The 22155-nt window shown below is 48.0% G+C and overlaps 1 protein-coding gene and 1 long non-coding RNA gene across 5 annotated transcripts in view; one reads left to right on the forward strand and one right to left on the reverse strand.

Moving 5' to 3' along the window:
- Nucleotides 1–22155, reverse strand: part of BCL6 (BCL6 transcription repressor) — a 24302-nt gene continuing 2147 nt past the window's right edge. For 2 of the 4 annotated variants that reach the window (XM_086319099.1, XM_086319122.1), the window contains exons 2-10: nucleotides 13590–13628; nucleotides 12596–12766; nucleotides 10788–11009; nucleotides 8250–9221; nucleotides 7524–7708; nucleotides 6070–6237; nucleotides 4892–5022; nucleotides 4636–4773; nucleotides 1–1214 (exon numbers count right to left, since the gene is read on the reverse strand). In XM_086319099.1, coding sequence (XP_086175225.1) covers nucleotides 1071–1214; nucleotides 4636–4773; nucleotides 4892–5022; nucleotides 6070–6237; nucleotides 7524–7708; nucleotides 8250–9221; nucleotides 10788–11009; nucleotides 12596–12756 — 2121 coding nt within the window. In that variant the 5' untranslated portion in view covers nucleotides 12757–12766; nucleotides 13590–13628 and the 3' untranslated portion in view covers nucleotides 1–1070. Of the gene's footprint in view, nucleotides 1215–4635; nucleotides 4774–4891; nucleotides 5023–6069; nucleotides 6238–7523; nucleotides 7709–8249; nucleotides 9222–10787; nucleotides 11010–12595; nucleotides 12767–13589; nucleotides 13629–14740; nucleotides 16369–22155 lie in introns of those variants that run through there. The other 2 variants (XM_086319106.1, XM_086319113.1) reach the window with 2 other exon arrangements.
- On the forward strand, nucleotides 15667–16966 carry LOC147379723 (uncharacterized). Its single transcript, XR_015133853.1, has 2 exons — nucleotides 15667–15804; nucleotides 16362–16966. It is a non-coding gene; the product is annotated as an uncharacterized LOC147379723 (long non-coding RNA).

The raw sequence follows: 22155 nt of genomic DNA on the forward strand, positions 1-22155 counted from the left end.
TTTGACTTTTCATTTTATTCTTGTATTTGTACAGCTATATTTTACAACGCGGTAATGCAGTTTAGACACAGCCAAACCCTGTCTCCGGAGTAGTTATAACACAAGCATGACGCAGAATGTGATGAGACAAACATTCCCAAAGAGAGCTTAGTTAGTGACAACTCCAAGTCCCTGTGTCTGCCTACACGTCCAAAAGGGATGGCGCAGTCGTCCCCTGTTGAAAACTTCCATGAAAAAAGGCACCGTAGGACACGTTGTACGGGTATATACAAACCGAAAACTAGAACAAAACTACACGTTTTCTCCTTCCGCAGCTTTTTTTGTTCTTTTTGTTTGTTTGTTTTAATACACACTTTGTAAATTGTAAACCTTCACTTGCAAAAAAATACAAATACACTGAGGCATTTTAGACAAAATATTTTCTTACTTATACAGATGCAATACTTAAAATAGTCTCTTAAGTGCTCTTTCTCAATAAAGATTCTCAGATCCGTGTCTGCCTGCAGATACAAAATCGAGCCTTTAACGCAGTTTTATATTTTTAATATATCTTTTTTAGGTTTATATATATTTATTTTATATATATATATTTATATATTTACAACTCTGCCATATATTCCTTCACCTTTGGTTAAAAAAATTAAAGCCCTCTCTTTGATAACATACCGAAGTCTCTTCTTTTAAAAGAATGCACATTTACATACAAAAGAAACATCTGATCCCACAAAACATATACATTCCTCATTTTGCAGACTAAGTCAAGTCAGAACTTTTGCGTACTTCCCCCGCTTTGATATATAAAATGATTTTGCTTTTTGCTGACATGGTTCGCCGTACACATAGGAGAAGAAGCAATATTATTTTCTTAAAGTTTTACGGCAGTGGGGGAAGGGGAGCTGCCCTGGCGCCCCGTCCCCCGCCCCTCCCCCCACCCCGCCCCCGCCAGCTAGGATTTGCGCTAGTGGATGAAAGAGGCACTACATCATGGGATGAACATTGTAAAGTGTTACAGTATCCTTTGGGTAGATTCCGAAAAGGGGCTCGAATGGAAAGCATCAACACTCCATGCTTCAGCAGGCTTTGGGGAGCTCCGGGGGCAGGTCAGTGGCGGACACGCGATATTGCACCTTGGTGTTGGTGATGGCGCCGTGCTTCTGGCGCAAGTGAAGACGGAGCTGACTTTTGTGACGGAAATGCAGGTTACACTTCTCACACTGGGGGAGAACCAGAGGCAAACTGTTAAGTCATCCACTCAGGAAACGTGTCATTACTCAAGGACCTTGAGAAGGAGATTCTCCCTTCCAGGGATGGGGCAGTTCTTCCCTTCCCTCCTGTGGGCAGGTGAGAGCCCACAGGAATGCTGGCTTCTGCTAAGGGACAAGTACACTTTGTGCAAATGTCTCTTCCCTGCTTTCCAAAGTCTTGGTCATGTTCTTCCCCTGCTTGAGATTCATTTCCCTGCTCTAACTCAACAAATTCAAGTCTAAACCAAAAATGCAGTTCAGATGCAAACTCTTCTAATTTTTAAAGTTTTCCTGAATCTTTCTAAGGTGAAAATAATTCCTTTCCTTTAACCTCTGTAAGATTTCCAGCCTTGCCACTTAATGCCAAAAAGCCTTGGCATCCCCAAAATTAACATCCTTCTCAGATGCAGAATGCTTTGACACTGGTGACTACTTCTCACTAAACTTTGTAATCTTCCCAGTACCTGTGAATATACCTCTTAGGCAATTATGCAATACATCTGAATATATTTGGACAAATGGATTAGAACAGTCTGAATTTTGCAAATGGAAATTCCGGAAATCTCAGATATGCTTTTAAAAGGCAGTTATATTCCTTTAACTTAGTGTACGCATCTTAGAGGCCTTCCCAGGTGGCACTAGTGGTAAAGAATCCACCTGCCAATGGAAGAGACTTGGGTTCAACCCTGGGTCAGGAAGATCCCCTGGAGGTGGGCATGGCAACCCACTCCAGTTTTCTTGTCTGGAAAATCCCAAGGACAGAGAAGCCTAGCAGGCTACAGTTCACAGGGTCACAAGGAGTGGGACACAACTGAAGTGACTGAGCACATATGCACACATAGATCTCAGATCAGCTAACTAGGCATTAGCAAGTAAAGCTGTTTCTTGTTTTGATTCCAAAAATGGGTGATAATCATTTTAGTGGAAAAGTTCTTTAAAAATAAAGTGGATGACTAAATGTAATGTGGGACCCTGATGTAATCCTGAGACAGAAAAATGTTTTAGGCAAAAACCGATGCTGCTGCTAAGTTGTTTGTCGTGTCTGACTCTTTGTGACCCCCGTGGACTATAGTCCACCAGGCTCCTCTGTCCATGGGATTCTCCAGCCAAGAATACTGGAGTGGGTTGCCATGCCCTCCTCCAGGGGATCTTCCCGACCCAGGGATTGAACTTGCCTTTCCTGCATCGGCAGGAGGATTCTTTACCACTAGCACCACCTGGGGAGCCCAAGTAGAAACTAAGAAAGTAAAGTATGGATTCTAGTTAATAATAACATACCCAGTATGGATTCATTAGTTGTGGTTAATGTACCCTAGTTATAAGACTTAATAACAGGGGAAATTGTGTACATATGGTATCTCAGTGCTATCTTTGCAACTTTTCTACCAATCTAAAACTATTCTCTAATAAAACTGTAATAAAATATATTCATATAGAGAATATGTCTTAAAGTAAAAATGGAAATAAACTTAGAAAAAAATAAAGCAGGTGTGCAGTGAGTATAAAGAGCCCCAGTCTTGGGAGACAAGGGCCCCTCATACCTGTGCTACCCACTCCCATGTGCCCTGAGCATGGCATGTCTCTCCGAGCCTCGGCTTTCCTTTCTGCAAGGGACTGAGTCTACACTCTGAAGGTCGCTCAACTCTGGTATCCTGTGTATCTACATGTCCAGCAAATAATTATAACAGCAAATACGTTCTGGACTCTTACTATGCGGCAAGCACTGTTCTGAACACTTCCGGGAATCCATTAATTTAACATAACTGTGTGAAGTAAGCACTATTATCAGGCTCAGATGAGGAAATTAAGGTACTGAGAAGATAATTAATTCGCCCAAGAACAAAATCAGGTGAGAAGATATTCACTCAAGGAGCGATAAACAAGTAAATGTAAATAACCACCTTCTCAGGTTAACATTTTGATATGGGTTAACCATTCCTTTATTTGTCCTTGTGTCCATCACTACCTACAGAGATGTCATAAATTCAGCAAAGCCAGCCTCATCTATAACAGTAGTTTCTACACTTGTAGGACATGGGACTCTTTTCTTCAAATTAAATGGAAACTGGAAAGGGAAAAAGGCTGCTATATCATTCCAGTCCTGCCCTGCAGGGTTTCAGAACCTCAGTGATTGAAAGAGCACAGTTGGAAACCTGCTCATCTACCTCATTCTCACCATTTCATAGACAAAGAAGACTATGGCCCAGTGAGAGGGTTAGGGTTTGCCCACAGCCTTAAAAAGGGTCATTGCCAAAGTCCAAATAAGAATGCAGATATCTCAGCTCCCTGGCCAGTATCTTTCCACTTTACAGCAGAGATCAGCAAGCTGTTTCTGTAAAGAGCCAGACAGTAAATATTTCACACTTGGTGGGCCTGACATTCTCTGACATAACTACTCAGCTCTGCATTGTAGCGTGAACGCAGCCGGAGACATACGTCAACAAGTGAGCCTGGCTGTGTGCCAACAAAACCTTATTTATGGACGTTGAAATTTAAATTTTATATAACTTGCATGTCATAACATATTATTGTTATTTTTAGCTATGTAAAAGTATAAAAACCATTACTAGCTTGTGGGATTTCAAAAATTAACCCATAAGCCATAGTTAGTCAAGACTCCACTCTAGAACACTGTGATTCCAGTGGCCTGATCATGGCCTCTTACTTCTGGTCATTTGCAACTGTCTTTTCTCTAGTTTTTTTCTCCCTTGTATCACCACATTTCTCTGGTTCCCCTCCTAGTCTGTGACTGCTCCTTTTCAAACACTTTAGCTCGTCTGAAGTAGACATCTAGCCCAGTTTAGGGACAGCTGGAGGCACTCAGTAAGTGTTTGTAGAAGGAATGAATGACTCTGATGTCTATGTAACCACAGTCCAGACTTCTTTCTTAAGGCCTGGATTACCTAGCCCAATACCCTCACTTTAAAGATGAGCAAACTAAGACTGATGCTGAAGCTGAAGTTCTGATACTTTGGCTGATTGGTGTGAAGAGCTTACTCACTGCAAAAGACCCTGATGCTGGGAAAGACTGAAAGCAAAAGGAGAAGGGGGCGTCAGAGGACGATATGGTTAGATAGCATCACTGACTCAATGAACATGAGTTGAGCTAACTCTGGGATATAGTGAAGAACAAGGAAGCCTGGCACGCCTCAGTCTATGGGGTCACAAAGAGCTGGACATGACTCAGCAACAGCACAACAACAACAAACTAAGACTCAGGCCAACCTCAAGCTGGCTGTCTTTGAAAATCAGAGTGAAATCTGGTCTTAGGACCATGCGAGTTCAGTGGTCCTCCCACTGCATGCCTGAGATTGACGCGAACAGCCTGTGGCCCCAACCCCACCTCCCCGCCCCTCCCAGGCCAGCCAGTGGCCACAAGGGGCTCACGCACATGGTAAGGTTTCTCTCCTGTGTGGATTCGCAGGTGGCTCTTCAGAGTCTGAAGGTGCCGGAATCGGGTGCCACAGATTTCACAGGGATAGGGCTTCTCGCCAGTGTGGATGAGCACATGGGCACGGAGGTGGGCCACCTGCACGGAAGAGCGAAGAGCAAACAAACTAAGAGGCTCGGTCGAGGTGGGCTCAGACCCCCTGGAGCCTCTTATCAGCACACTGGCTGGGGGTCCGTGGCCCACGCCCCCTGCTCACCTGGACAAATCTGGCTCCGCACGTTTCGCATTTGTAGGGCTTCTCTCCAGAGTGAATTCGGGTGTGGGTTTTCAGGTTGGCCGGTCGGTTGAACTGGGCCCCGCAAATGTTACAACGATAGGGTTTCTCACCTGTTGCAGAGAGAAGAACAGGAAAGCCATAATTAAAGAAAGTTTCCACAGTCCCTGAGCCCTGGTTTGCAAAGCAATTAACCCTTATGCCACTTCGGCTTTCCTTCCCTTGGAAGGGGTCAGAGAGAGGTGTCAGGGGCCTGCCACCCCTCTCTCACACACACATCAGCACACCTCACCCATGACCAGGGTCAAGAAGCAGGTGGTGATGTGGAGGAGGAGAGACAATGTCAGGCATGGGTCAGGGAGGGACTAAGGTCCCAGGAACCAGCTTTGTCATCAGGATGATCTAACTTCAGGATGTGGACATGTTACTCGCCTTTTCTGGGCCTCAGTTTCCCTCTCTGGCACCCGAGGGGTGAGTTGAGATGACTCAGGAAGGCTCTGCTAGGGTAAGGCTGATTCAGTCAACCCATTCCTCAGAGAGGTAACACTCAGGCTGCTCTAATTTCTGTCTCTGAGAAAAAACATGCTTTTCCTTTCTGCTAGCGGCAACTACAGCTGCATTCTATTTGCAAGAGAGGTGGGGCCTGAGTTGGAGTAGATGCTCAGACAGAGGAAACCAATAGAAGGGCCACGTCTTCCTTCATGGAAAGTTTCTGGGATAATGGGCCCATTTAAAATTCCAGGAGAGAGGCAACTTTGGACAACAATCAGGTTATGAGATGCTACCCGGTGTGAGCTGATAAGGAACCAGCCCTGGGAGAGACCGAAGAGGCTTTAGCGTTTTTCTGGTTTATAAAAACCAACCTGTCTCTGCCTCTCTCAGCCAAGGTTCATCCCCTGTACAGTAAGATGAACACTTTTGACCCCAGTGAAGGTGGAGAAGCAACACAGAGCATCTCAAAGGAAAGACAAAGGGAACACAGAGTGGCTGGGTCACTAAGCCAAGACGTGACAGGCCAGGCCTACACTCAGGCCAGGAAAATCCCTGCTCCCTACCTCACCTCACCAGGCCCCAAAGCCCCACGCTGCTTTCCCTAGAATCCTTGCCCCGTTCTGCCCCGGGGAACCTGGCGAGCTTGGGGATGGGTTACAGAGCCATACCCGTGTGGACGGTCTTGTGGCTGGCGAGGTTGCCCTTGTAGCGGAAGGAGGCCTGGCAGCGGTCACACTTGTAGGGTTTGTCACTGTGGGTCTGCAGCGTGTGCCTCTTGAGGGAAGCCTCCTCAGAAAAGCGGCAGTCACACTCATTGCAGAAGAAGGCCCCATTCTCTGTTGGAGGGTGAGGGGAACACCAGGGTCAGCACATCAAGAAAGTGAGGTGGGCCTCCATGGCCTGTCCTCTGGAGCCACCCCCAGGGCCAAACTGAGCCCCCAGTGCCCCATCTGCCCATTGTTCATGGGAGCCCAGAGCAAAGGCCCTGTGAGAATTCCCTCTTTCTTAGTGTTTAGGGTCTCAGTCATGGAACCAAGAAAGGAGACAGATTCAAATATTAAGGTAGAAAAGGGAAACTCACACCCAAGGTACCCACATGGCCTGTACCAGCTTACATTCATGCATAGAAGCCCTCGGGTAAGACTGCCTCTGTCTGTGTCTCTATCTTCAAAATCAGGATAATAAACTCCTGTCCTGCCTACCTCACAGGAGCATGTTGTATAACATCAAGCATCACAGGAATGTAAGATACGAATCAGAGTCAAAAATACTTTGAGTTCATCGAAGGAGGAATTAACAATGACTGTGGTCACCCTTGCACCCATCTAGACTTCATGTCTCCCAAGCACTTCTGAGACAGGGAGACAAAAGATGATGGTGGAAGTAGAAACAGAGGCCCAGAGAAAAAGAACTGGAGTATAGAGCGAACAGCCAGGGAGCCAGGATGGGACAGTCCCTCCCTGCTCTCCCAACTATTGGCCCATGGCCCTGTGCCAAGCCTCTCAGTGTAAGGAACTCATCTTTTTCTTTTGTCTTAACAATATGGAAATGACATATCATGGTGACTTACCCCTAAAAGAAGTATTACTGGGCTACCCTACTGGAGCCAGAGCTGGGGGAAGAGGGGAAAACTGGGGGTGCCAATCACAAACTATCCAAAAATGTCAATTAACAATCTGTTCAGTGAATCAAATTCAGCTAATATTAACTGAGTGCCTACTCCATGCTAGACTCATTAGGCCCTGTGGAAAACACAAGCATGAATAAGGCAGATGCTTCTCCTTCTAGAATGTACAGTCTAGCAAGGTGAACTAACATGCATACAATCAGTTTGGGTCCAGAGGGCCTGAGAAGGCTCTGGAAGCTAGTGGTAGCCAGCTCCATCGCTAGTTTTGCTGGAAGGAAGCTGAGAGAGCTGTGTGATCCTTCTCTATTCCCCAAGAATAACTCAGATTCTTCACCCCTTGCTTTGGTCAGTCTCATTCCCTACATAAGGTCTCCAAGAGTGGGAATCTGGGCTGGTGATTTAAATGCCAATGGACTTCCAATGAGGGGCTCCTTCCAATCACTGAATAGACACACAAACCTCTGGAGCAGAGGCCAGGGCAGGGAAGGGACTCACCGCAGCTGGAATCTGAGTACTCAGACTGGGTCTCTCCCAGCTCCTCGGGGAACGTGGGGCCAGCAGCATGCAGGCACATCTCTGCGTGCTGCGGGGACTGCGAGCCGCAGGATGTGCACTTGGGGGGGTGCAGGTAGAGCGGCGAGTGGCTCTCGCTGCTGCTTCTGGGGGAGCCAGTCAGGGACCTGTGGGCAGGAGGAAAGGGCCTCAGCAGATAGAGCAGGGCAGAGCCTCCTCTTGGCCTCCATGCATCCCTCTTCCCTGTGCTCAGGGCAGTCCAGGGGCCACTTGAGATGAGGAACCACAAAGTTACTTATCCCCAAGCCTCCCTTCAAACAGTGGACATACTGAGATCACTGATGGGGTCACATGGAGCCCAAACCTCACTCCCAGGCTCAGCTCCCTCCCTTTGGTGCTGCAGTCCACGGCCATCCTCCGTCCAAGACAGCAGGAGGATGCCCCATGCCATACCGAAACCAAGACCTCAGGAGCTTGGGATTCTTGGAATGCTCATCTACCACAGAGGGGAAATTCTCTCTCTATGAAAATACACTGAAGCTTAAGGACCTTCCTTACTTAGGCTAATTTAGTCAATAGGCTTTAGCCCACACCTCCAGTACACTCAGCATTTCAGGCAAGAGAACACAGCCTCTGCATCCATCAGAAGTGAGTCCAGAATCCTGCTCAGATAAGCCCTGGCCCCAAGTCCCGACTGCCTCTGATCACCTGTTGACAATGTTGTTGAGCCGACTGGCCTGTGGGATGGTGGAGTCCTCCGCACTGGTGCTGAGCTTAGTTGGGGACTGGAGGTCAAGGCTATCAGGCTCCATGGGTGGCTGGCAGGCTGGTGGGGCAGCATAGGCTCGGGGGGAAAGGCGGCCCAGCTCTGCCTGCTCAGGCCCCTCCGGTTTGGCGTTCTGGTTGAGACTGTTGAGCACGATGAACTTGTACTTCTTCCAGTTGCAGGCTTTGGGGTCAGTGGGGCTCTTGGCCGGCGGGGACCCAGAGGTCTGGAGGATGCAGGCGTTCTTGCTGCTACAGGACTCCGTGGGGGAGTTGGGCTGGCAGTCAGACTTCTGGGGACTTTGTGGGCTAACCAGACCCTTCCTGTTCAGGGGTGCATTGGGGGGCTCGAAATGCAGGGCAATCTCATCTTCCGAGGAGGGCCGCTCTTCCTCCTTGCCGGCCTTATCACAGGGGAAGTATGGGGCGCTCCGGGCTGAGGGCGCAGCAGGCTTGGGGCCCTCGGCTACACTGTAGTGCATGTCACTCCGCGCCTCCTCAGGAGCCGCCTCCTTGGGCGAGTAGATGGTGCTGTGGCACACGCTGGGGGAGATCTCCATGGCCGGCCGACTGTACTCACTGGGCACTGGCCTGGCACTGTCGCAGGGGAGGGCCCGATCCTTGGGGAAGGGGTTGGCTATAGGCATCCGGGCATCCCGGAGCTCCTCATCAGAGAAAAGGAAGCTGCTGACCGGAAGGTGGCCGTACACAGGGTATGAGGCTGGCGGTGTGGACAGGCCATTGTACAAGCTGGGGGCAAAAGCTCTGCTCTCACATCCGGGGGCATTCCTCAGTGGCAGGCTGTTCTCCACCACCTCCCGGCCCCGATAGGCCATGATGTCCTGGGGCATCAGCATGCGGCTGTTGAGGAAGTCTTCACGGGGAGGCTTGATGGCAGGAACCATCTCTGCTTCACTGCAGGAGGGAAACAGAGAGAAGACCCCGGCCTCCTAATCAGAACCTTCCAAGTGACACTGGCCTATGAAACCCACACAGGCGTGGGGGTCAGCTAGACACAGGCAACGTGGCCCTGGACTAGGGAAACACTTGCAGTTACAAGGCAGTTCTGCTAAAAGTCTAGCAATCTAGCCCAGAGAAGCTAAGTGAGTTAGCCACACCATCAGTGCCTGTTCAGGTGTGATTTTGTGTAAGTCCCATATGTTCATATATGTGTGAATCTCTAATTATTCTGCTATTATAAAACGGAAAGCTTTTGGAGCCCTTATCTCATTTCATCCCTACAGAATCCTGCAAGGAAGGTTGAGAAGGCATTATTGTTTCCATTTTATACATGTGAAACCTGAGCTTCAGGGAGGGAAGTGTTTATTTGATGCTGGTGTCACATGTTTGGAAGGTCACTGTCAAACTGGTGTTTGTGAAGAAGGAACTCACTGCCTGGAGTCATAGGGAAGTTTCCTTTTGGAGAAGAGGCAGCAGGTGCCAGGGTGGGAAGCCCTGGCTCTGCAGCAACAGGACCTGGTTTCTAGTCCCCGTGGTGCCACTTATCAGCTCTGTGACCTGGAGCTAGTTACTGAACGCTCCCAGCACAAGGCTGGACCCAGGGAAAGCACTTATAAATGATCTTGCCACCATTATCACCCACAGGAGACAAAGAGCTCAAGCTGCCTGTACTTGAAGGGACATTACGTGGGCGAAAAGTGGGCCAGCTCCGTGTGATTGCAGTTAACAGAGCTAGAACCAAGGAATGAAGGTGAAAGGAGCCAGATTTCAACTTTCAAACTGTCCAAGGTAGAACTGCGTGGTTCTGGGAACAACGAGTTCCTTGCTCCTGGAGATGTTCAAACAGAGGCTGGAAACTTTTCTGTTGGAGAAGGGCTGCGATCACCCTAGAGAAGCTGAATCAAATGATTCTACAGAAGTCAAGGCCTAAGTGTTCTACTTAGCAAAGCTCTTCACTTTTTTGGCTCTCAGGTTTCTCATCTTTCAATGACCGTCCTATCTCACCAGATCCCAGGTAGGGGGTTAGACCCAGTGAACCCAATGTAATTCAGTAAACGTTCTCTCGTTTAGGAGCAGAGTGACATAAGAGATGAGTACAGCAGCCCACAGTCTGGTGGGGGAACTAAGTATGTAAATAGTTACAATGGAAGCCTAAAGGAGAACTAAAACACACATGCAAATAGTGAAAGAGAAGCAAAGTCTAACAGGAATACAAAGGGCTTTGGGAAACAACTGAACAGCTGCGGAAAGAGCAAAGTGATAACTGCACAATGAAGAAGTCGGCATCCGGGCGTGGTCAACAGGATGGGTGGGAGGAAAGGGTCAATCAAGTGAATGGAAGGAAGCAAGAAGTGGGGATACACGTGGCATATCTGAATAGCAGGAGTGTGCAAAAGCAATGGAAAGTAGGCTGTGGCGTATCACAGAGGATTATTTTTTCTACGTGCATGCATTATCAAGGGTCACTGATCTTTTGTGGTCCCTTCCATCTCCAAGGCCTCCATCCAGGTGGCAGCTCACCTGGCCTTGATGAACTTCCGGCAAGTGTCCACAACATGCTCCATCTGAAGGTACATAGCTGTGGCCATCACGGCCATGATGTTGCCCTCCCGCAGATTGAGCCGAGATGTGTACATGAAGTCCAGGAGGATGCAGAACCCCTCCGGGTTGATCTCAGGATCCAGATTGATCACACTGAGGTTGCATTTCAACTGGTCTGTGAAGATGCTGTAGAACAGGCCACTGTAAAACAAAGGAATGTCTCACTATAGCAGACATCAATTACAGAAACGGCCATCAATTACAGTTAGCAGGGGCCCTAAGCCCCTTTTCCCTGGACCAAGCTCTGGACCTTCCATGCCAATTAACAATAGCTGCCATTTATGGAGAGTTTACTCAATGTCAGAGAGTCATTAAGCACTTTACATCTACTCTCCTGTGTTTCTCACAACCTTATAAGATAGATTCTATCCTTCTCTCCCTTTTCAAATGGGGGAACTAAGATCAAAGAGGTCAAGTAATTTTCTCAAAGTCACAGAACCTGTATTCCTTTTGGTCTTCACTGCACAGATTACCAGAGTTAAATTTAGCACTCATTTGCAGTAACTATTTTTAGTTTACATCTTTGGGATAAGCATTTCCTTTCTTGCTCCACCACATTATCCTCATTCTAAAAATCTTATTGTATTTTTTAGAAGCAAATTGGGTATTGATGACAAACAAATAAAATGATACCTATATCTGTAGTTTACTGATTTTCTAAAAGTCCATAGATTGTTTTCTAAAAGCCCATCACAAGGTCAATACTCCCAGGAGAGCTAAGTCAGTGTCAAGCTATACCTCCTGGTACCATGATGTCAGATTCAGGAAAGAGCATGCAGGGAGAGGCCAGAATTCTGGACTGTCATCTGGATTCTACTCTTCCTGAGCATGCTGCCAGAAATGAGCTAGACTTACTAGACTTTAGTAAGTAGCTATGAAACCTTGGGTAAGGGACTTCACTTCTCTGCGCCTTGGTTTCCTTATCTACAAAGCAGGAATGACAATGTCTCCCTTACACAGTTGTGGCAAGAATGAAAATGTAAAGGGGACAAATTGATGCCTGAACACAGTAAGCATTTGGTTAGTGTCATCTATTATCTTAACTCTCTATAAACCTTTCCACTATTTTTTTTTAAAGGTGCTTGTTGTAGATGTTCTGTATGTCCTCTACTTGCAATCCAGATTCCTGACTCCACGTCAGCTCACCTATAAATGTTTTCATCTTATCATCTATAAAATAGAGCTAATCATGCCATCCATAATACAGGCCACTTTGAAAATCCAGGGAGATGATGGAATGTAAAACTGCTCTGAACATTTGAAATACTTGACAAATATAAAGAATTAGCCAGCTCACTTTCACCAGCTTAGATATTCTCTGAAACACCCACGGAAATATAATCATAGTATAAATAAATACAATCAGAAAAAAAGAGCAAAAGATCTCAACTTAACTTGCTAGAAATATTTAAAAACTCGCTTTCACTTTTCATTTTTTCCCCACTGGTTCACTAAAGTCATTCCGTTTGCCCTGAACACATCTCTTCTGGAGACAGGATCTGATTTCTTCTCCCTCTATTCCCACAGAATGGAAACGCTTTCTTTTCTAAAAGTGTATTTATTCATTTGCTGCCTGGGAACCCACTCTGCCAGGCCATGTGCTGGGGACCTAGAGACAATGAGATGTGGCCCCAAACACTGCAAGAGGCCTCCACCCTCCACCCTGGCAGCCAGCACCTTCGCTCCCCTTATATCCATCATCTGCCTTCTACTTCCAGACCCCTTACCTGCAGGCCATGAGGACTGTCTTATGGGCTCTAAACTGCTCCCGGCTCACCACTATGACAACATCAGTCAAGATGTCACGGCTCCGGAGTCGATTAAGGTTGAGAAGAACGTCACTGGCATGGCGGGTGAACTGGATACAGCTGTCAGCCGGCGAGGCCATTTTTCTTCACCTGAAAGAAAAGGTCAAAATCCTGTTAGTCCTCCAGAACCTGTTTCCTTCTCACCAGGAGTGTGAGAGCAGGTGGCTCAGCCTGCTCCCTTGTGTTTGCTTTTGAACAATTCATCGGCCACCTCTGGGCATTTCTCTTCATGTCTGTACTAGGAGATAATCATCTTTACCTGACTTGTTAATAGAAAACCCTATAGGGGAAAGAGGAAGGGAATGAGTATTTGTTGAACGTTTTTTCCACATACCAAACACGCCACCAGCATTGAGAGGCAGTGAGTGAGTGACAGGGGAGAGAAAGCATGCTTTGAAGGTTAGCACGTGGGCCATACCTTTTGCAGGCTGTATAACTTGGAACAGGTTGTTTTACGATGTCTGGGCTTCAGTTTCCCCAAATGGGGAGTACTAATTCCTCTGCGGTAGTAAAACTTAGAGATATGTGCCTGGTCCACACTAGATTCTCAAAAATCATAGCTATTCTCATCAGTATCTCATCTCATCATCCTAGCCACCATCTGTCTCTCCCCTGCTAAGCTTCAGAATTGTCAGAATGCAACTGTCAGAACTGCTGGTGCATAGTAGGCAGCAAAATTACTGTGAACCAAGCAACAAGTAAGGGAAGCCCTGGTCACATGAGTGTTAAGACAGTCAAATGCAGGGGCAAAAGAGTAGGGGTGGGGTGGGGGGGTGTGAAGGAGAGGCAATCAGCTGTCCTTTCTCTCATCTAAAGAAAGGTGGCACCGTTCACACAGAGACACATGCACTGGCAAATTCAAAAGAAACAGTTTGTCCACAAAACTGTAAAGCGTATAATTCAATTTACTTACCCAGTGCCTTGATTCACAGTCCAAAATTTTGCTTAAAACCTGCAGGGAAGAGAAAAACCAAGCAGAAATTGATTTAATGAATGTAAGATTGTCCACTATAGTCTTATTTTAGGACACACATATTTAGTTTTACTCTGATAGCTGCAGCCTGCCAGCTGGTGCGGTTTTACCACAAGTGAGCAAACACTTTATCCAGCTCGGCTCTTACAGAAACAACAGGCACCCGAAGCTACAGGATAATAATGTTTTTACCTTGAGTACTCAGAATACAATTTCATACGTTAATTACATACACATATACACATTTAATTCCTTTTTCAAAGTAAAAAATGTATGCCATCCAAATGTAATAGAGTTTATGGGAAAGAAAAAAAAATAAGAAAAGTGATTCTTTCAATATTAATGAAATGATCCTTCAGGGGCCTAAAAACTGGATGCTTATCAAAACCTGCTAAAATACTATCTTCCAAACTTAGAATGATTCCACAAGACCAACAAGGTCAATATCTTTATCCTTAGTTCACAGAGGACAAAATTGAGTTACCAGGCAGTATTTCCTGACTGTCTGAAGCACTTAAGACTAAATAAGGAATGTGCAGAATCCAACCTGAGATGGTTTATCTACTCTTTTGTTCATTTTCAAAGTTTCCAATCCCATCTCTCCTGGGTCTAAGATCAGATATAGTGCCACAAACTTCCAAGTTTGTGCTTCCCCCTGCTGGTGAGAGATTTAACTGTGTGGTTTAGCTGAGAACTGGCCAGGGAGCACTCAAGAAACACGGACCCTCTCCAAATTGATTTCTCTAAAACAAAATCATTTAAAGTCTAGGTGAAAGACTCATTTATGATCACATGTGGGCTGCAGAAACAAAACAATATCTGAACCCTACCCCAACTCGTCTTTTTTAACATGTAGCTTTTCAGAGCTATTTTCCGGGTAAAGGGGCCCGAGGCCAAGGAGGTCATATTGGGCCACATAAATGGTGAGTGACCCAGCCCTAGGTCTTCTGGCTCAAATTCTTGTCCCCTTTCCAAATCAGCCTACGTGCTGTAGAACAGGCAAGACAGCACCCTGATGTGGGTGAATCTCATTTTTAAGTTCCTTCCCCCACACAGACACTTTGCCCCCATTCCAGGCTGCTGAGTCTTACCAAATGAGCACTCTAAAATGAGAGGTTTCCTTGAGTCTGTAACCAAACACTCTGACATTTCTCTGTGGTCCCAAGTGCCAGTCACTCAATCTCATAGGCTTCAAGGTTAATGTGTGCATGTGAGTGAGTGGAGGCGAGAAGGAAATGGGGGAAGGGAGAGGATAGAAAAAGACAAAAGAACCTATTTCCTCCTCTCCCCATCCGAACTTGGATTGGCAAAAAAAGATACACGGAATGGGTCCTAACCAAAGTTCAATGATTGTGTCCTTGGAAAAGGAATACTGCAGACACATGTGAGGTTTATTTATAAACCTTCTCCTCCTCCCCTACGGAAGAGATCCCTCAACAACTCTGGAATACTTAAGGCTGTCCTTTAACCAGCTTCAACCACCCTCTCGCTTGTGGATTTCCAGTCACACAGACTCTAGGAACCACAGGAAGTGCAGATTTGCCATTTCACCTTGACAAGTGGCAATGACTCACTCCTGATGCGGAATGAAACAAACAAACAATCCCCCTGGGTCCACTGTCTGTCAGGCTGTTGGCTGGGCACTTTCCGCTGTAAACCTCTCGGCCTGGCTTGACCAAATAATGCACATACACTAAGGCCCCTGCCCTTATTAAGTCCACTCCTTTCCAAGCTAGCTTTATCTTAGGAACCCCCCAAACTAGTGAGTATGTTAGTCATGGTGGGTGTGGGCAATGATGCCACCCTCTATATGCTGCAGGTGTGGGAGCACCACTAGAATTTGGTTTGCTTTTCACAGACCACTCAGCTGTTTCTCATCCATTTTTGTGTCTGATCCTTATAATAGCCACCATTAACTGGGAGGAGAGTGAGGCTCCATGAGATAAGTCTTATCCAGGATCTCAGAACTAATTCCAAGCAAAGCCCGGAAGAAACCCTGCCTACTAGCTTCAGCCATCCCACCAATGTCAGCACAAGACTCCTTCCACAGAAGCAACCAAGACAGCAGAGGTGTCAAGAAGAAACTGACATCTGCAAGAGCCCAGACCTTTCCCGACTCCATCCCAGCACCAGCCGCAGTAACCACCAAGTGAAAGTTAGACTGGTCTTTTCCACCCCCATACACTTTCTCTCCTTTGGCGCTTTCCCTGTGTAAACGAGGCACCTTGAGAAGGCAGATAGATCCTTTAAAGAGCTTGATGAAAAACGAGGGAATTCCCCTTTTTTAAAAAAAAAAGGGGGGGGGGGGGCAAAGGTAAAGAAGACAACAGAAAGGCAAAGAGAGACAAGGGATGGGAAGGGCTAAGCCAGCCTATATGAAAAGATCCCATCCTTTTCCTCCCACCTCCAGAGGTGGCCCTCTTCTCTTGCTCACACACAAGGGCACAAACTCGAGCCCTGCAGCCGGGCAAGCCGGCGCAGATCCGCAGATTGGCCCACCCCCATCACACCGTACCTGTCTGCTAGGGACCGCCCACCCCCGGGCGTGTTGCCTGCACCGCGGCGCGTCCACCTCGAAGCCCCCCACGGGCGCGGCGGAGCCCCGGCGATAGCCGTGAATTTGGTTACATTCAAGTAAAACTTTTCGTGCACCTCGGTAGCTAACATTATGTGTGCCTTTTTTTTTTTTTTTTTTCCTGTTACGCCGTCAAGGCAGGGGGCAGTGAGGGGAATGGCACAGCCCTCTCATTCCCGGAACACAGTCGATCTCAACTCAGCGGATTTCACAGAACACTCTCTGCCTATCGCCGGCTCCAACGAGAAGTAACTTTCCAGGAAGCTGCCGGCCCCGACGGCAGCCAGGATCGCTGCCTGCGCCGCTCGGGCCGCCGGGGATTCACCCGGCGAGGGGGGGCCGCCCGGGGAGGCTCGCGGGGAATACGGCGCACTTTCCCCTAAATCCCTCGTCCGCGCCAGGTCTAGGAGTCTATTAGAGTTCACCTAGTCCAACCCTTCCCCCACAACAGTTTTTTAAACAGGCGAAGTCAGGCAAGTTAGTAGCACAGCCGGATCTGAAAGCCAGGATTTCACGTTCTATCCCAGGCTTGACTTCAAGTTGCCCCATTACGGCGTTTGTTTGCCTGGTGCATCTTTTTCTTTCTCTTTGCTTGCCCCTCCGACCCCGTCCCCTCGTTTGAATGGGAGTGGGCGGTCGAGGCCCCCCAAGTCAAAAAGATGGGAGTCCTAGAGCTAAGGGTCTCCATCCAGCGCGCCCCACCCGAGCTGAAGGAAAACTAAACCGAAAGCCCCTTCCGCCTACGTTGGCAAGAAGGAGAACCCAGCTCAGCTCGATTTCCGCCCAGAATAGAAGCTGCCAGGCCGAACCTGGCTAGATTTCGAAATTTCCGAATCCGATTTCTCTGAAACCATAGATTAAAAAGGTCAGGATTGGCACAAGCCTTGGGCTCAAACTCTAGCGCGTTCATGGGCGCGCCAAGGTTGCCTTGCCCTCCCCAGGCCTTCCTCGGAGTTAGAACCCCCGGGCGCCATCTCCTAATCGGTCTCAGCATCGGACTCCAAGAGGCACCTGCGGGACCCGGTGGTAGGGAGGTGAAATATGCAGCCTCTTAGGCCGCAGCGCAGTCCTAAAACTGGCGGGTAGCGTCACACTGCACCGCGCAGCACCTCAGCAGCGGGGGCGGGGTCAGTAAAGACGGGGCCTCTTTGGCCTCATAAAATCCCACTTTCTCATCCCTTCGCCGGGTAGAATAAAGGTGAAAGCGAAGGCTGCAATTTAACACGGGATGGGATGAGAATCTAGGAAGGGAAGCTAAAATTAAATGCATTTATTGGAAATTAGGAGTCCCCGTGGTTCCGGGAGCTCAAACCTAATCCTGTTTTACCGCTGCCTGACACTAGAGAGAGCCCTCCATCAAGGCTTAAAACCGACTCCTCCTTGTCGCCCCGCCCCTCCTTCTATTGACCTAGTTTAGATCGAGTCTCCGGATTTGGAGAAAGCCTTTCCCCCTCCCCCTTTCTCTATCCCGGTCGGGTTTTGGATTATTGGTAATCTAATAACTCCAATAACTCGTTGAGAAATCCAGAGGAGAATCTGGAAGTGCAAAGCACTCTTGAGAGGCAGGGACGAGACATTTTAATAAGGCCGGAGCCGCCGCAGTGGAACCCGCATCAGGGCTCTGGCCGCAGCGTTCCCTTTCTCCGCAGCGTCTCAGCTAAGGAGCCGCCTGGGTCTAGTCTCGGGGGTCTGGCGGTTGGGACGGGGGTGGGGGTAGGGTCAAACCGCCGAGTTGTTTTTGTTCTGGGGGAGAAACACCCCCTCACGCTTTTGTCTGGGGGGCGGGAGGATTTGAACACCGTAGATGAAAGTGAATTTCGTAACGTGGTGGCCTCTGCAGTCGCTTTGGGTGACCGAGGAGGAGTTCAGGGACATGATGTCCTGACTTTCATTTCTATCACACTTCCTGCCAACAGCGCTCTTGCAAGCCTGCAAGCTTCTAGGAAATGCAATAAAATAGAGGGATGTGTTTTATCATCAAGATCTGAAGAGGAGCTGCAGAAGGGACACTCCCCGGGCGCCCAGCTCGCGACTGCCTTCCAGAAAGGGCCGGCAGTCAATGCCAACAGACACGAGCAAAGATATTTTGGCCATCCTGCCTGGAGCGGGCTCGGCCTTTGCAAAAAGGCTGACGGGGGAGGGCAGAAGCATGATCTCCCCAAGCAAACAATGCCTTTAAAAATCCGATCTGGACAGAAGTCAGCCAAGGTCTTTATTCACGTTAATGAAGATGGAAGGCACTAACTGTCCTTGGAAAACGATGAGTCAAACTTGACCGCTCTTCAAACACGTCCCCAGATTCGTTTCCAACCCGAACAGAGGCGCGTTTCTCCAACGCGGCCTGCAACAGCTCCCGAAGTGGGAGAGGCAGAACTTGATTCCTGCTGACCAGGGCGGTGGAATCAACGGCTTCTCTCGCGGGTGTGCGCGCCAGTGGTCGCTAGGGGCCGCCAGCACGCGGACGCGCGTTTGCCATCTTAAGTTTTGAACTCCAAGCGAGAAAACTTTACTGAGAAGCTATTGTGGATTACACTCTGCCTGTCCATAGGACCCACGCACACAACTGATTTCTCACCAATCCACTAAGCAAAGTTTGTAAGTGGGGGGTGGGGTGGTCCGAGCTATTTCAGGATCCAAATGTGAGCCTCCGACACAGTGAGGTGCAATCTCTGCAAGTTTAGGGACGGGGCTTTAATCACGCCCTGACACACGCACACCCCCCTCCCCAAGATCTGATGCTCCCACCCCTCAGCGCTTCAGTGGGCTTTTCAAAGTCTGTTACGGAAAATCTTGGGCCATACTTTGTAAACAAGTTGCTCGGAGAAATATGGGGAAAGAACTCTTTCCCATTATGGTTACCTAAGAGGTTAAAATTATGGCTCCCTCTGCCTTCAGCTGCTTTTTCTCAGCTACCTCGAAGGGGCGGAGACAAACTCGCCTTTGACTTTAAGTCACTGACCTGGAATTCAGAAGCTTAAAATCTGGTTCCGGTTAGGTCACTAACTCCCCATTAACCCTCACATCAAGCCAGTTTCCTCACTGTAAAGAGCTGTATGTCCTAGAGCCCTTGTGGTATCCCTCCACTGTAGACTTTGCCCCGGGAAAGGCCACAGCAACTGGGAGGCAGTGTTTTCAAAAGGGGGTGCTTTTTGGTTCTCTAAGCAGATGCAGATATCTGCCCGTCGCTGAGCGACATGAATGGGTAAGCATCCGCAGGCCTTGTAATTTTCCTCCGCCTTACCAAAACGTTGGAGGTTGGGTGTCATCCTCATTGGAAGGTGCCCTGCATCAGTCCTAGCACCTGGTTGAGATACTTGGGGACCCGAAGGTGACGCGGTCTAATGCCCAAAGTGGGGAACTCCGCCAAGACCTACCACTAGGTGGCGGACTCGGTCCGTACGAAAACCGCCGCGCGACCACAGCCTTCCACCCTCGACTGCCCCCCACCTTTCTGCTGTTGTGGTGTATTAGGGGGAGGGGATTGCCTCCATAGGGCAAAGCAGGAAAACATTTTAATTTACAGAAGGTAATTCGTTTTTCCCCATGCTCACACCTCTAGCAACCACAACGCAATATCTGAAGCTGCGTGCGTGTATTATACGTAGATTTTTCCAGCCCTAAATGTATTGGGAACAGAAAGAAAGAACGCACTTGTCTTCAAAAAGCAGGATGGCACTCGGCAGTATTGGCAGAGGTTCCTGCCAAACCCTGTCGACCACCAAAAAAGTCGGGTACAAACTGATTCCCACGGAGAAAAGAGACCCTGGAGGCCAAGGGCAGAAGAAGGGTCCCACCCAGTCTTATAGCGCTTGGCTAAATCGCGGATGGGGGAGTGGGGACGAGTTGGTCTTTTGGTGGGGCTGTGGTCTCGGAGTGGGAGGCGGGCAGGGTAGGGAGGAGCCGTTCTGGCTTCTAGTGGGGCGAGGAGAAACCGGCCAGCTTTCCCACAACCCAGCACTCTCGCTCCGATCACTGCGGCAGCTTTCCCACTTGTTGCGCAGTGCAGGAAACTGGCACGCGCCACACTACTTTAACTCCCAGAGGTCTCCAGACCGGCTACAGATCAGCCTGCCACTGCCCCTGGCAATCCACAACCCTCCCTCCCCAACCAACCCCCTACAGACACCATCTCCACCGCCAGCAAAAACTACAGGACTTCCAGTCAGTATTTTTTTTTTTTTACACCAAAACATTCCTTCTTATCTCAATATCAGACAGGCAGCAGAATTCGGGTGCCCAGAGAAGTCAAGTCCAAGGCGGCGGGAGTGGGGGGCGGCGCGCTACTTCCGCCTGTAAAACTCGCCTACTTAAAGCCAACCAGGCAACCCTCCCCCCATCACACACACACACACTCGAACTACTTCGCCTATTTTGACACCATCCTAGCTCGAAAACCGTTTTTCTCCCTCCTTTTGAGAAATCAAGTTTTTTAAAAAGCTAGCTTTATCTCTCCTTCCTAAAGAAAAAAAAAATCCTCATAAGGTCATTTCACAATATTTTTCAAATATTTGACTTTTGCAAATAGATAAGTTTCATCCACCGAGGGGTGGCGCTGCCGCACCACCTCCTGTGAATCTGAATTTTTCACAACAAAGTGGGTTGTGAGTGTGGCTACCCAGCAAAGGAGAGAGGGAAGGAAGAATTTTGACATCTAGTTATGGCTACCATTTACTCAACCAATAACTGGAACTCTTTAAGGCTCAGCTAACGATAGCTGAAGAGTTTACTGTCCCATTCCTGTCCCAAACCCAGAATAAAAATGGAACATTTGTTTTTCATGAAAGCAAGGGGTAGAACCCTTAGAAACTGAGCATAGAGGAAATAACCAGTTGGAGAATTCCCACTTCTATCTGCTTTCTCCTTCAAGTTGCTCTGTTTTTACAAATAGATAGCCTTATCGTCACTATCAACAGACCCTTAAAATCAGTCAATGCTTGGGCCTGCAGTATTGGAAAGTCTTCCAAGTAGGATATTGGAAACTTCTATTTATAAATGGAGAGAGGGGGGACTATTTCCCATCCGCAGGCTTCTATTTTGGCCTGAAAACTCAACTACAGTCATTTAAGGCAGGGAATGCCCATCTCCTGGTACTCCCTTTCCATTTCCTCCTCCCCCAGAGACACATTATCTTTTCTCCTTTAAAAAAAAAAAAAAAAGCATATATTTTAAAGCGAGAATGTGATTTCACCTCGTTCCTTTGAGCTCATGTTTGCTACCTCCAGGAATAGCGTGTGGACTAGGGCCAGATGAACTTCAACTTGGGCTGCAGATTTACGAGGTTCTGTTCAAGTGCCAAAGGCTCTTGGTAGTAAATAGCGAGCAAAATAGATACCTGTCTCCTGACGGATCTTGCCGGCCCCCCTCTTAATTTTTTTCTTAAGTTATTTATCAAAACCACACACACCTTGCAAAGAAAAAGGGAAACTGGCAGTCTCTGTAGAGGAAGCCAGTGGCATCGCTCTGAGCCACAAACTGTATTTCTAAACAGCCCTTTCCCTGGTTCCTTCTCTCCTGCCCCATTTTCTTTTTCCTTTTTGACAAAAAAAAAAAAAAAAGCATCTACTGACACTCACTTTACTTTAAGGTGGGGGTGGAGGGGACGCATTACAAGATATTCCTCCTGGAAACTATAAACTGATGGAACAAAAAAATCCGAAAGGATTAAATCAGTTTCCTGGAGGGGATGGCGAGCTCACAGAAGAGGTCAGGGACCCAGTAACAGTTCTCGATTTGGAGCGCCCAGTCTGGGGCCATTCCTTCGGCTCAGCTGTCAGGACCCCCACCACCAAGACAAACATTTCGAGAAGGGGCACAACATAAACAGGATCTTTTTCAAGCTTTTTTTTTTTTTTTAATCTGTAGGATTGTGTACTTGTTTTTCATGGGATAGCTTTAAAAACTCAATTATTGCAACACGAGTTCCATTTTTGG

Source organism: Bos grunniens, chromosome 1, assembly GCF_055505025.1.
Source record: "Bos grunniens cultivar Pamir isolate PY7600 chromosome 1, Bosgru_T2T1.0, whole genome shotgun sequence".
Taxonomy (NCBI): Eukaryota; Metazoa; Chordata; class Mammalia; order Artiodactyla; family Bovidae; genus Bos; species Bos grunniens.